Raw genomic sequence first — 15,016 nt, forward strand, 5'->3', positions numbered from 1 at the left:
GTTTAGAAGATACATGCTTTCAGTATTTACAGCCTCTATTTACCACTAACACGGATAAACAATTTTGACGACATCTGCACTTCTCTTTCTCACCCAAACTTATTGTTTCAGTCAGGAATACTAATTCGTCACAGCACCCCTCATCAAGCCTATTGGGACCACTGATCTACAGTATATGGGACCCGTTGGTACGAGATAGGTATAAACGGAGGTCGGAGCCAGCTGCAAGTGGGTGGAGCAACTGCAAATGGGTGGGACATTAAGCCGCAAGTGGGCGGTACAAACTAATAGAAGATTTTGATTGGTTTTTTTAATGTCATGTAATATTGTTCACGCTCCTGGTGGCGGTAGCGCGTGAATTTGGTTGCGATCCGTCAAACAGAAGAAGAATAAGAAAAAGAAGACGAAGAAGAAGCTGTCTGACAATATGTTTTTTCAAACAACTGCAATCTGCTCTCCAGGTTATGGATACAGTAGACCATAAACGGGTAACATTAATGTAGCTTAATTGCATGTCAGTTTTGCTAATGATTTGGACTGTACTGATTTATAAACTGTTCTTAGCGTTTGCAAATCGATTTAGGATAATTTATCATTTTAAAATTATTGTTTTTCTTTGCTTTCTTTAATGTGAACATGAAACTAAAATTCCAACTCATTGGAATTTTACACACACACACACACACACTCGCATGCACACATTGTTTTTTGTGATTTGTTGGCACATTCCATAGACATAATGGTTTTTATACTGCACAAAACGTATTTTCTATTGCCCTACACCAACCCCTACACCTAAACCTAACCCTTTACAGGAAACTGCACATTTTTAATTAAAAAAAAATCCTTCTGCATGATTTATAAGCCTTTTGAAAAATAGGGACATGCTGTAATGTCACATAATACCCACCGCATCACTGTGTGTGTATATAATATGTAATATGTATATATGCACTAATCAGTTATAAGATAAGTAGAACTGTGTCAATTTGGGTTTCATGTTGACAATAAAATGTATGGTAGTTCAGACCATGCATATTTTTCTTTTTTCACTAATTGAAAATTGGCATTCAAACTTCAATATTCATAACCATGCTTATCAGCACTGTTGATAAATTCTATTGTTGTTGTTGTTTGTCATTAATCCAGCCTGCCAGCCATGACACTGCCTTGCAGGCACTGGCATTTTTTTACAGAACTATATTTTGCTTATCTTTATTTAATGTTAATTTACCTCTGTCTTTTTTGTTTTTAACTGATAGAGAGCTTGCCCCCAAAAAATCGAACCAGGACTGTGGTCAGAGACTGTCCTCAATGACATTACGGTGAGATTTTTTTTGTAGGCATAATATACTTGTGATCACAAGTCCTGCTTTTAATATGTAAGCCCCAAATGCATATGTTGTGTGTTTATCACAGCAGTTAATTTATTGTATGTTTGATTTCATCACTAGGATTATGAAAGACAAAGGATGTCAAATAACTGTGGAGTATTTGTCTTGATGGCAAGTATATGTAAATGAGGAGCAGAGAATTGTAATCACTCGCAGTCTTTTACCCATTTGATTTTTTTTAAATTATTATTGTTTCTTTGAATACAGTATGCACTGTATGTTACTCTGGGGAATAAGTTTGACTTCACTGAAGTAATTTTTTTTTTTTTTTTTTTTTTTTTTAGATTTAGCTTTAGTTTTAGCTTTAGTTTTTGTAGTTATATATTTTAAATACAATTCAACATTATACTAATTTATGTAATTGGCGAACATAAGGAAATGGTGATGTGCTGTCCTGCTTGACAATTTCTCGTTAGAGTAAGTGTTTTTGTGGTGTTTTTAAGAAACCTTTAAAGAAAATAAAAAAATAATTCTTGTTCACTTGTATGCTGTCAACAGTTAATTCTGTTCAACAAGTCACTGAACAGAATGATACAGTGAATCACTCATAATATTCAGTAAAACTATATTCTGCAAACCCTGGGTGAAAGAAATAGCAAAGTGTTTCAGATAAAAATTATAATAATAATTATTATGATTGTTCTTGAAATGTTTGTGCATGTTAAACAATAGATATAAAGTCATGCATATCTTGTATGGCATGGGGAAAGTTTTAATTCAGGTCAACCCTAGTGTTCATTGTGGTTTTTGTGCACCCACCAGGTTATGCTGGGAAGGGCAAGCGAGGTGAGCTTTCAGGAATTTACAGTGAAGCCATGCATCCAGGATTTTGCAATGTCCACTGCATACAGGATTATTGTTCATAATTTGTTTTAGAAATAAAATAATTTACCCACCCTGAGTCTGAATTGTGATTTGAGAATACATTTATTTGTGTAATGTTCTGAAGAACGTCAGTTGGTCATTTGCTGTAATTTGAGTAAAAACAAATATGAAAAATAAAAAATGTTCAGTACAGGTGAATAGTAAGTAACAGTATTCAACATTTTCTTTATGCATCACACATTTATTTCCTGAGTGCAATTGCATCTCACTTTAATATGTTCTTTGTTAGGCTACTGTAGATTGTAAAATACAATATCCAGAAATATGCTTGAATTACATTACAGCTAAAAGGATTTAAAATGGCATCATCACAAAGGATGACAAACGGTGTAAAAACGTGATTCAGTGTTGACAATGAATGGTATTTGGATACAAACAATAATTACAAAAATGTAAGAATTTCAATTCAAACTATGAAAATGCGTTATTTATACATTTTTTAAGATACTATGAACTCCAGCCTACTTGTGGCATAAGCTCCACCCACTTGCTGTTGTTGACGTAAGCTCCTCCCACTTGCGGGTCTCCGGGCTGCAGCGATATCTACTTGGTTGGTACTGTCAGTGTCACCTCAGTTATGATCGGTTATCCGTTGATAACGAGTTGGATTTCCTTGCCAGTTGAGGTTCTATGAGTTCGATTCAGTTCGATCGTTCAGACCGGTTTTGTGAACCGATTCAACAAAAAGTTCCGATTTAAAAACGAGAAACGCGCATCAATAACAACAACTTAATAAACACTGTGTGTTTTTATTTTCTTTTGAAGTACAAAAAAACCGTGAGTTATGTAAATGTTGTAAAAAAAACATTCATAAACTCATAATATATGTCTTTTATATGAAAACTATAACGGAAATGACGTTAACGTCAACATGGCGACTCACACATGCCGCTGTGTGTACATGTAGCGCTTTACAGTAACCTTGTAACTGTCACCTACTGGTTTGCGAAAATGGATTAGTCTAATGAACATAATTAGGACACGTTATTGTGAAAAATGTCAAGACTCTCTCGACTGAAGTTGTCATGAAATGTTAGAATGATTCCTATGACTACTGCGAGCTTATCTGTTAATAGAGGAGTGATGGTTTCGTATTTTGCTAGCTGTTAAAGATATGTTTTGTCATTTATGAAAACCTATATCAGAGTATGTGGAGCCTAAACTATTTAAAATTCATAGATAGGGGACGTTTGCTGTTTCAAGGACTTTGTAGCAACTGCATCACGCGCATTAGAAGAGACTTGATTCTATTAAGCAGAAACAAATCTTATGTAACTCAAATACAGTCTGCTTCTAAACCACCCTGGAGAGTATTGTTTTTTGGAAGTGATGATTTTGCACTGGAATCACTGAAACAGCTTCACGTATCCCGGTAATGATGTCCAGTTTTTTATTACATTACTATTTTTGTCGATAACCCTACTGCATTACTTATGTTATTAGTTTGCTTTTCTTTTTTTAGAGATGACACAAAAGCTGAAATCATAAATTCTCTTGAGGTCGTGACACTGTCCAGAGATACTCCAGTCAGAAAGTATGCCGAGCAGCACAGACTTCCACTTCACCACTGGCCAGATGTGGACTTCAGTGCACAGTTTGATGTTGGTGTGGTGGTGTCATTTGGTTGTTTAATCAAGGAGAACATCATCAACAAAATGCCACAGTAAGTAATGAGGATTCGGGGAAAGAGCGTGATTAGTCATTGTGTGATGTTTTAACAGCATGGTCTCGGCTCATAATTTGTGTTTGCGTTTTTGTTTATTTACGTTAGTGGGATCCTGAATGTGCACCCTAGTCTGTTGCCACGCTGGCGGGGACCTGCTCCAGTCTTTCATACGATTTTACATGGTGACAGTGTCACAGGAGTGACTATCATGCAAATAAGACCTAAGAGGTAAAGGCCTTGTACCGTAATTGTTCATGGCAGGACCAATATGAAAGTTACATAAAAGATGCTCAATTTTTTTATATATCCCCTTCCAAGTGTCAAGTCTTTTATTTTATGGCCTTCATTAAATCAGATTTGATGTGGGCCCTATTCTTCAGCAAGAGATCTATGAGATTCCAAAGAACTGCACTGCGGATGAGCTTGGAGCTACTTTGGCAGCTGTGGGTTCCAGAATGGTAATTGCCACCGCTTAACATATTTTAGTTTCCACAATTAAAGGGATAGTTCACCCAAAAATGAAATTGTTGTCAGCACTTACTCAGCCTGAAGTTGTTCCAAACATGTATGAGTCTCTTCCTTCTGTTAAAAAAACAAAAGATTTTTAAAATAACGTTGGTGATCAAACAGTTGATGGTAGCCATTGACTTTCATAGTAGGAAAAATGCTATTGATGTCAATGGCTAACGTCAACTGTTTGATTACCAATATTATGTAAAAAAAATCTTCTTTTGTTTTTTAACGTAATAAAGAAACTCATACATGTTTGAAACAACATGAGGGTGACTAAATGATGATAAAATTGTAATATTTGGATTAACTATCCCTTTAAAAATTTCAAAATGTATAAATTATAGTATAAAGTTGTGTTTATAGTATAAATATTTAGAATTAGTACGACTAACACTACCATTCAAAACGTTTGTATTCAGTAAGATTAAAAAATACTTTTTTTCAGCAGAGACACAATAAATTGATCAAAAGTGAGAGTAAAGACATTAATAATGCTATAAAATATTTCTACAAAATGCTGTTCTTTTGATCTTTCTATTTATCAGACAATCCTGAAAAAATGTATCACGGTTTCTACAAAAATATCTAGCAGCACTGCTTTCAACTTCGATAATAACAAGAAAATGTTTTTGGAGCACTAGATCAGCATATTAACATGATTTTCGAAGGATGTGACAGCAAAGACTGGAGTAATGGCTGCTGAAAATGCATTTTAAAATATATTCAAATAGAAAACAGATATTTTAAATTGCAATAATATTTCACAATATTATCTGTTGATTACTGTATTTATGATTAAGTAAATGCAGCCTTGGTGAGCATAAGTGACAACAAAAAAACATTTTTGGACCCAAAACTTTTGAACGGTAGTGTACATTGCATTCATACATCATTTATACTCTTCTCAGTTCTCAGTTCTGGGAAACAACTCTGCTAGTGTTGTGCTCTACTGTCTAAGCTGCAGGAATGATTCAATTATTTACAATTTGTCATTGGGTTTTGTTATGCACTCTGCTTTTGTGACAAGAACACTGGCATTGATTCACATAAATTGTTTTAAAACTTCTGTCTCATATTTAAATCAACAGTTGATGGACACTCTAAAACATCTTCCTGAAAGGATAGCGAACAGAAAGGAGCAGCCTAAGGAGGGTGCATCATTTGGTAAGTGTGTTTATAAGATAATGATCAAAACAAACAGCAAATTCTGAACCATTTATGCAGTCATAAGATCACCATGTGAGAATGATGTTGAAACAAATGGAATACATTAATCAACCATCTATATTACTGTCTTCAGCACCCAAAATCAGTTCCAGAATGGCCTGGATAATATGGGAAGAGCACAGCTGTGATTACATTGATCGTCTCTTTCGAGCTATTGGATCTCGGGTAGGACTAAAGAGATCTTATGAAACGTACATTTACAATCAGTTGCTTAAATAATGTTAAACAAAGTGCTTATTTTTCCTCAATCAGATTCCTTTGAAAACAATGTGGATGGGCAATCCCATCAAACTTCTGGACTTTGTTGGCAAATGCAATGTGTTGTTTACAGGTAACTAGAGCTGCTTATTTTGTGTTTGTGGTATTGGCTGTGACTAAGCATTTGTTATAATTCCGGAACATAACCAGGTGCACTCGCACCAATGAGAGGGCAGTTTTACACACATGTGACTTGCTTGAACACATTTTGGGTACACTGTGCAATGTTGCTTTCCAAAAGTGAACTAAATCAAGGGAGGAATGGAACATTGTAACAATTTAAGTCCCTGTTTCGGAACAAAGCACACAATCTACAGGTCTGAAAACACCCTAAGTAACTGTTTGTCTACCAGAAAGTGTGATCACACTTTTTTTTGCCTTTCTTTGCAGCTGCTCCATATTTATCTGCAGTACCAGGGTCTGTCCATTATCAGAAAGAATCCAATATCCTACTTGTTCGCTGCAAGGTATGCACTTTGGAAATGTTACCACACACATGCACACTGGCACAGAAGGAAAAACGTTCAATACTAATCAAACAGCCAGAGGCCTGCAACTTTGGTGGTGTGGATATACATTGTTCATTGAGGTTTTCCCCTTCAGCTTTTCCCATATTTTTTAATGATCTCACTGTTCTGCTCTCAATCCCCTTCTGTCCATAGAAATTCATTTGAAATCAGTACTCATGATGCTCTCCCTCTGTGCCAGTGGACACACAGAGTTAAAATTAAGATATAACTGCATACAATCAGGGCTGTTGTTAAGGGGAGACAACTGGGTTGGGGAGACAACCAGACCTTGTGATGAGGGAGGCCAAGTAAAGACCGCTTTACACCACTGAGTATATCAGTGGGACAGCCCACGCTTTTGTTTATGAATGAATTTGCTTTTATTTTTATATTTTCATTTTTAGTTTTAGAAATGTTATGTTCTTTTCATTTCCAGGTTGTTTTAATGTTGCCATTTGTAGTAATTTTAGTACTTTTAATGTAATCAAAAGTGTTTTCGACTTTAAGTTTTTCAACAAATATTTATATTTTATCTCAACCTATTTTCAGTGAGCTTTAGTTAACAATAACAACACTGAATGTGCTAAATATACTATTACGTCACACTGTATTTTACTATTATATTCAGTTCTAAATTGTACAATCAGTATTTACATCAAAAGAACAGTGTTACCATTCAAACAGACATAGGTTTGCCCACATTTACAGCAAGGTCAACAGTATGTAACAATTAGCACTGTGAATGTTGTCTTTTTCCCTACATATTTTCTTTTAGGATGGCTGGATTGGATTCAAAGCTGTGAAATTCAAGAAAAGGCTGTCAGCAGCAGATTTCTTCAATGGATATCTCCATCAGAGCGTGCTGAAGAAATCTCCCTCCTCAAACGCCTGTCAGTTCCAAAGTTATAAAGAGACTCATTTGCCAGGAGGACAGGACAATAATATGCTGCTGCAGAATAACACTTCACTTTAAAGCCTGGCTTTACTGCAATCACGAAATGAATAATCGCATATAAACAACTATGTCATGTCATTTAAAACATTTCTGTCTGTTTTAAGACAATGTTGTACTTAGTAATGGGCTATATGTTTGCAGGTCTCTGCACATTTGTACAGCCGTGTCGTGAACGAATGTCAATACAATACAATTATTTTTGCAAGGTTAATCTGAATTGTTGTTTTATTTGATTCATATTCACTAACCAGCTACAAAAGTATTCCCTATGATCGTTTTTGATCTAAAATGCAACAGTTTCAACAGGAGAAAACGCTAATTATTATTCCAAAACTTGAGGCGAAGTAAGTCCCGCCCTTTTATCGCCTCATACGTACAGCACGGAGGACTGTCAGCAAGTCCTGCTCTCTCATTGGCTGAAACCATTGTTTATTTTTGCGTCCAAAGTAAAGTTCGGTTTCATTTACAACCTGTCAAATCCGAGGACAGCTGTGAAACCATCAACACCGCCTCGCATTTCACGTAGTAAGTCATCACTGGAAAATACCGTTTATGTTCGCATTATTGCATGAAACTAAAGAGCTTCAGTATTGCCGAAAAGTAGCTTCCACTGTCATTCAATTTTCATAATTGCTGAAGAAAAGTGTCTTGTTTACGTTGAGCTAACGAATAGCCGAGTTGCTAGCTAGCGAGCCTACACAACCTACTCACGTCTTCTCTTGCATATTTATAAATGGAAAGCGGCAAGAAATTATATAAAGTGTATTTCCCCCCGTTTTGGGTTTCATTACGCTGTTATGTGATGGGTTTGTTATGTTTGTTCTCTCGTGTTATTTTAATGTGAAATGCAGTGCAATGTTCATTGGTATAGAGCTTTGAAACCGTTACCTAGTAACCTGATACGTAGACTGTCCTGTCACCGTTACACATGTGTCATACGATGTCTTCAGATAGTAGACAAACAAACACGCTTTATGTGTAATGTGACATTTTGATAGACTTTGACCTTCCTCTTAAACCGATCAACATACGTGTCAGCTTGAGTAGTTATTGCATAGAGAGTGTATATAGGCTGTTATGTAGAAATACAGCTTATGCAGGGCTTATGGCCAAGTTGTGCTAGAATTTCTCGAGCAATTGAACAGGTGTAAATAGGGGATTTTGATCGTCTAATACTTCTAAACTTCTAATACGTTGTGTAGCTGAGGGATAATCGTGTTAAGTATGGAACCAGCTTTACCCAAAATAACACGTATGCCAATAATGGATCCAAACTGTGGTCAGTTGTAATTCATTCATTTGTCTTTTTCATGTTATGTTCGAAAGTGTCTTGATGCAGCTTATAGTTTGGAGCTATTCAGGATCTATTCTATTCAATATTCAGGATCTATTCTATATCTATGCACTATCAAGATCTATAACTATTCAGGAAACTATTTGCATTCTTGAAGTCTGTTGATATGAGGTTTCCTGCATGCTCACCATCAAGATTATTAGATCTAATTATTTTACAGGATTTTATATTATTTATTTTACAGAACGGGTGTTCAGAATTGCACAGGCTTGCTACCTTCTACCTCTAAAAAGAAAAGAAAAGAAAAAACTATGACTTGAAAGCATTTTATTAAAATGAGATTGGGGTGTTGCAGTGTGTGACACAAATGTATTTTAAATCTATGAGAACAGAGCTCTGTGGTTTGTCTGGACTGAAGAATCTGCTGACTTGAGAGTAGGAGTTGTAACATGAGTGCCAGCATGATAATTAAGCAATATGACACAAGCAGAAGTGCTGTTTTGAATATCCAAAAAGTCCTGTTCATATGTGTGCTGAAATCTGCTATGGAATAATTACAAGTAACAAATAATGTAAAAAAAAAAAAAAAATATATATATATATATATATATATATATATATATATATATATATATATATATATATATATAATATTATCGAAAAATTAAACAACATTTTATAAAACTTTGTTAACTGCCTTAATCTCTGAAACAACTGAGAGACGGAGGTATGGCATCTTATGCACAGAAGCCATTGGCACATCCGGTTGTCATTTGAATGTGCCAGTGGATAGTGACGTGCCACTAAAACTTGTGACGTGCTGATGGATTATGTCATGTGCCACTGACATTGCTGCAGAGCATGTTGCCGTATGTGTTGGCTCCTCCAATAACTTCTAGTGAAACATGCCGCTGTCTGCCAGAGCATTATGTGAATGGTGTAACGTACGCACTTAACAGCAGAAAGACATTTAATTGATAATATGTTGCTTTCAAACATAGGGTTTATTACATCCCAGAGATAATTTTTACAACAACCATTAGGGTTCTGGGATTGAACGTTCATCTATGTCATTTAGATTTATAAAAGATATTTAGATTGGTGGCCACAAATAAAAAAAGTGAAACATTCCAATTAAAGTGGTACCAACCAGCTAATCAGGTATTTCATATTGTAAACTAGCATTAGAGACAATGCCACAAACCTTTATAAAGTGACTCCCACCATTCTTAAATGCATTATGAAAACTAGCACCAACCATTCAGAAGTGTGCTGGACCTTGATACTGGCTCTTCACAATGCAGAGTTATGTATTCACTATATTAAACTGGATTATAATGTGACTACAGCAAGTCATATACTTTAACAAAACATACATCTCCAGAAGGAAAGGATGTCTGTTAAAAAATTTTATTATTATTATTATAATTATTATTATTACATAATTCCATAAAAATATTAGTGAAATATTTAAGCCATAGATAAGAACCACTAACCACATATTCAGTTGTAGGCCTATCTATATTTATTTAGTTCATTATCAGACTCTGACCAATGTTACACTTATATTGACACCTTTAGTATGCATGCAGCATCATGCAAAAATAATGGTTTACAGTAACGGATGTGACTTTTAATGCGGTATATTCATATGAGACTTATGATTTATTTTGTGTGTTTCCGTCAGTATAGCTGCTCAACTCATCTGTCAGTCACTAATGGAGGTGCCACAACATGACGCAATCCAAACATCACAAGTTTTATTGTAACATACCACTATGCGCTGGAACATGACAGTGAAAACCGGACATGCCACCCAATGTGCCACTAAGCACTGTGGCATGTGCCAATTGATTCTATGCGCAAGATTCCATTCCACTTAATGTTAAAGGGTTAGTTCACCAAAAAATGAAATTTCTGTCATTAATTACTCACCCTCATGTCATTCCAAACTTGTAAGACCTTCGTTCATCTTTGGAACACAAATTAAGATCTTTTAAATGAAATCTGAGAGGTTTTTTTTACCCCCCATAGAAAGCAATGAAATTACCACATTCAAGGTCCAGAAAGGTATCAAAGACATTGTTAAAATTGGCCATATGTCCACCACTACAGTGGTTTAACCTTAATGTTATGAAGCGACGAGAATACTTTTTGTGCGCAAAAACAAAGCAAAAATAACTTTATTCAACAATTACATCTCTACCCTGTCAGTCTCCTACAGTTTATGTTATTTAGACAGTGCTTCTGTGTTTACGTCAGAATGCCGACTCGGTATTGGCCGATGCTGTTCATGTGAGCAGCACGGTGCATCCGTGTGATGCTGACGCAGGAGCCGCCCAGTAATGAGTCTGCATTCTGATACAGTACATGGAAGTGCTGCACTGTCTAAATAACATAAACTGTGTAGGAGGCTGACAGGGGAGAGATGTAATTGTTACCAGCTCTACGTGCAAAAGAGTTAAAGGATTAGTTCACTTCAGAATTGAAATTTCCTGATAATTTACTCACCTCCATGTCATCCAAGATGTTTATGTCTTTCTTTGTTCAGTCGAAAAGAAATTAAGAAATGTTTTTTTTTAAGAAAAACATTCCAGAATTTTTCTCTATATAGTGGACTTCAACAGGGTTCAACGGGTTGAAGGTCCAAATTGTAGTTTCATTGCAGCTTCAAAGGGCTCTACATGATACCAGATGAGGAATAAGGCTCTTATCTAGTGAAACGATCCGTCATTTTCTAAAAAAAGAAAAAAATTATATACTTTTTAACCACAAATGCTCATCTTGCACTGCTCTGCGATGCGCCACGCATTACGTAAGTGGAAGTACCGAGCAAGTGTTTACAAAACAAATGTGCAAAGACTAAGTCAAATGGCCTTTACAAAAAAAGATAATAACAACAATGTTGAACAATTTTGAAGTCGGAGGAGAAAATGAGATTTTTAGCAATACCGTGGTACTTCTGCCTACGTCCCGTGTGACCTTTCCAACATGATTACGTAATGTGTGGTGCCTCACACATAGATAAGCAGATAAGACCCTTATTCCTCAGCTGGGATCATGTAGAGGCCTTTGAAGCTGCATTGAAACTGTAATTTGGACCTTCAACCCGTTGAACCCTGTTGAAATTCTGGAACCTTTAATTTCTTTTCAACTGAAGAAAGAAAGACATAAACATCTTGGATGACATGGGGGTGAGTAAAGTAAATTATCAGGAAATTTTAATTTTGAAATGACCCTGCATATGGATTACTTTCACAATGTCTTTATGACCAAATGCATTTTTAACCATCAGAATTTTCAGTGGATGGGACAAAAATCTCTCAGGCTTCATTAAAAATTACTTAATTTGTGTTTTTCGAAGATGAACAAAAGTCTTATGAGTTTGGAACAGCATTGAGGTTGAGATATAATATTGATAACAGAATTTTTTATTTTTGGGTGAACTATCACTTTTATTGAACAAGGACTACATTTAGTGAACAACATCAACCAGTCCTCAACCAATCAACCAATCCTCAAACATCAGCCCTTTCACAGAGATCAAAATTTATGTGTGCACCTACTGACTGGATCATTTATCGATCAATCCTGTTTGTTTGTTTATTTTTGTAGGAAAGAAGATATTTTATTACATCCTTCAGTTCCTTCTTCAAGGACCTTAATACACATGGAGAAAAATCCCTTCTCAAAGATCTCTGAAAAGCATAAACATTAGAAAGAATGAATTTGTGTTATCAGTCCATCACTTCACATCCTACCCAATAACTACTTACCTCCACTTTGGCAGGCCTCATTCAGCCTCTCCTTCACCTCACTAACTCACACTCACACACTCTGCCGGTGACCCCACCACTGCTCCTGCAGGCTGGGTACGGAGCTGGTCTGGCCGCGTGCCCCTCCAGCTCTGCGTGTTAGTGTGAGATGGGGCGGCAGGAAGCAGAGGGTCGCTGCCCCTGTGGACTGTAATGTCAGAGCCCAGCAGCCCCGGCGAGAGCCAGCGCGGCGCTCCCAGATTCTTCGTGGGCTGCGCGGAGGATGAGAGCGAGGGCCTGGACGACTTCGCCAGCATGAGGACAGACATGGAGCTGTACGAAGACGACCTGGAGGATGATTCGGTATGGATTGTGTTCGACTGAGTTTCTGATCTAATGGAGAGATTTTGCCTTCATGTACCTAGGGATTTAATGATTTGCGAACAGAAGCATGTAATTCTTTACCATTGGTTAGCATATTTCTAAGTAACATTAAAGACTTCTTATAAGACTCCTAACCACAGAAGCAGGAACTATGGTAGCAACACATCAGACATCAAATATTTGCTCTTTTGTTCCCTATTACCAACTGGAATACAGTGTAGACTAGAGTTTACTGAAAGTATCCCTTTTAAAAGATGTTACCACATGTCAACATCTACAGTACATGTACATGCTTATGAGGACATTTTCAGATTTTTGTCCACAAAATTTCTTGTGTGCAGAACTATAAAAGTGTTGTTTGTTTTTCAAATAATTGTGAATTTATGTGTCACAATTGTGACTTTATTTCTTATTTTACACAATCTCAGTTACCTGTTTCACTCTTTACTCTGAAGTGGAAACATGCTTCCAACATGGAAATAAGCTTTTATCTTTAAATGTTCAAGTATGGGGTTGGTTGGGATTTATTTTTTTATTTTTTTATTTTTTAAAGATGTCTCTTATACTCACCGAAGCTGCATTTATCAAAAATACAGAAAAAACAGTATTATGAAATTTTATTATAATTTAAAATAATGCTTTCTATTTTAATACATTTTAAAATGTAATTTATTCCTGTGATGGTAAAGCTGAATTTTCAGCATCGTTACTCCAGTCTTCAGTGTCACATGAAATCATACTAATATGCTGATTTGCTTCTTCTTTCAATGGTGAACTGAATATTGTGGAATTTTTCAGAATGGACGGTTCAAAAGAACAGCATTTATTTGATTTTGATTTCAAGTCATTCTTGTAATTATTTATAAACTTTTGCAAACCACTTTGTTTTTTTCTAATGTCTGTACTTATAAGTATGTTTAGGTATATCTCATTTAAATCCTTGGTTTTCTCTTAAGCCTCCAGAGCGTCAGATCGTGGTGGGGATTTGCTGTATGATGAAGAAATCTAAGTCTAAACCCATGACTCAGATCTTGGAGCGTCTTTGCAAGTTTGAGTACATCACAGTGGTCATCTTTCCAGAGGACGTCATACTCAGTGAGCCGGTGGAAAAGTGGCCACTCTGTGACTGCCTGATCTCATTTCACTCTAAAGGTATGTTTTGTGCCTGTGCCCTTTTAAACTGGTTGTAGATAAGGTTTCTCCACTTAAGTCTTAACCACTCAATGAAATCATGAAGCAGCTTTGTTGAAGGGGTCTCCTGTTCAGTTACCTAACATTATTGCATCATCAGCTAATCTAATGAGACACAACAAATGTGCAGTCACTTTAGTGAATTTTTGCATACAAAAAGGTCTGTTCTCCAATGTCAATAGTGTAGGGATGTACAGTATGAAGCGCAGCGAATTTGGGTGACCAACTTGAAGCCATTGTAAGATCTGTGTAAGGAAATCTTCTGCCCTCACATGAAATTACAGATCACGTTGATCCACCCACAAATCTTGCTGAACAACGGTAAATGTGAAAACACCCTAAGTTGTTTACCAGTGTGTTGTGTCTTTGACAAGTCATTTTTATATTATCATGCCCATATACCAACAGTACTATTTTCTCTTGAATTAGGCTTCCCCCTGGATAAGGCAGTGAGTTACGCAAAGCTCCGTAACCCATTGCTCATCAATGATCTTAATATGCAGTATTACATACAGGATAGGTATTACCATATTCTTAATTAACCACAGTTTTGCATATTTATTTACTCTTTATTCACATACATTTCAGCATCCTGTATGATACCTGAATAAGGCATTTTCTGTCCATAATCATATCTTTAGGAGGGAGGTGTATCGTATCCTGCAGGAGGAGGGGATAGATCTGCCACGCTATGCCGTGTTAAACCGCGACCCTGACAAACCTGATGGTCAGTAAAAGCTTTTGCTATGTTATAATAACATATAATTATAGCATTAACTTTTAAAGAATCACCTTTTTAAAGAGTTTATCTTTTAAAGAGTTTTTTGCTCGCTTATTTCTTCATCATCTACCAGTAAAGTAAAAAATCTTAGCAAAGTGTCCTGCTTTGTCTCTGCTCTGATTTATTTTAGTCTCTGGGTAAATATAGCCCCTCATGTAGAGCAATTTTAAGTGTTTCACAGGCCAAGGATACAAATATTGCACT

General features: G+C 36.1%; 2 protein-coding genes and 1 long non-coding RNA gene across 13 annotated transcripts in view; all 3 read left to right on the forward strand.

The window, feature by feature from the left end:
• Window positions 1–341: 341 nt before the first annotated feature.
• LOC137031201 (uncharacterized) lies at window positions 342–2,294 on the forward strand. The gene is made up of 4 exons (XR_010896509.1): window positions 342–488; window positions 1,263–1,325; window positions 1,455–1,505; window positions 2,157–2,294. It is a non-coding gene; the product is annotated as an uncharacterized lncRNA (long non-coding RNA).
• Window positions 2,295–2,815: 521 nt separating this feature from the next.
• mtfmt (mitochondrial methionyl-tRNA formyltransferase) lies at window positions 2,816–7,610 on the forward strand. Its single transcript, XM_067400534.1, has 9 exons — window positions 2,816–3,651; window positions 3,742–3,942; window positions 4,051–4,173; window positions 4,301–4,403; window positions 5,547–5,622; window positions 5,759–5,850; window positions 5,938–6,016; window positions 6,334–6,410; window positions 7,228–7,610. Exons 1-9 carry the CDS (start codon window positions 3,428–3,430, stop codon window positions 7,423–7,425), a joined length of 1,173 nt encoding a protein of 390 aa, XP_067256635.1. The 5' UTR covers window positions 2,816–3,427; the 3' UTR covers window positions 7,426–7,610.
• Window positions 7,611–7,853: 243 nt separating this feature from the next.
• The window catches only part of ppip5k1a (diphosphoinositol pentakisphosphate kinase 1a), a 36,365-nt gene continuing 29,202 nt past the window's right edge, over window positions 7,854–15,016 (forward strand). For 10 of the 11 annotated variants that reach the window (XR_010896510.1, XM_067401961.1, XM_067401957.1 and 7 more), the window contains exons 1-5: window positions 7,854–7,932; window positions 12,317–12,819; window positions 13,797–13,992; window positions 14,461–14,551; window positions 14,673–14,758. Coding sequence is in view for 10 of the 11 variants with exons in the window: in XM_067401961.1 (XP_067258062.1) it covers window positions 12,670–12,819; window positions 13,797–13,992; window positions 14,461–14,551; window positions 14,673–14,758 (523 nt within the window). In the remaining variant the exon portion in view is untranslated. The remainder of the gene's footprint in view (window positions 7,933–12,316; window positions 12,820–13,796; window positions 13,993–14,460; window positions 14,552–14,672; window positions 14,759–15,016) is intronic. The other variant, XM_067401958.1, reaches the window with a different exon arrangement.

This window comes from Chanodichthys erythropterus, chromosome 11, assembly GCF_024489055.1.
Source record: "Chanodichthys erythropterus isolate Z2021 chromosome 11, ASM2448905v1, whole genome shotgun sequence".
Lineage (NCBI taxonomy): Eukaryota > Metazoa > Chordata > Actinopteri > Cypriniformes > Xenocyprididae > Chanodichthys > Chanodichthys erythropterus.

Excerpts from the sequence above, each read along its gene's own strand:
- mtfmt (XM_067400534.1), top strand. The coding sequence starts at position 3,428 with ATGTGGAGCCTAAACTATTTAAAATTCATAGATAGGGGACGTTTGCTG. Across the intron at positions 5,851-5,937 it reads TTCGAGCTATTGGATCTCGG|ATTCCTTTGAAAACAATGTG; the intron begins GTAGGACTAAAG and ends TTCCTCAATCAG. Across the intron at positions 6,411-7,227 it reads TCCTACTTGTTCGCTGCAAG|GATGGCTGGATTGGATTCAA; the intron begins GTATGCACTTTG and ends ATTTTCTTTTAG.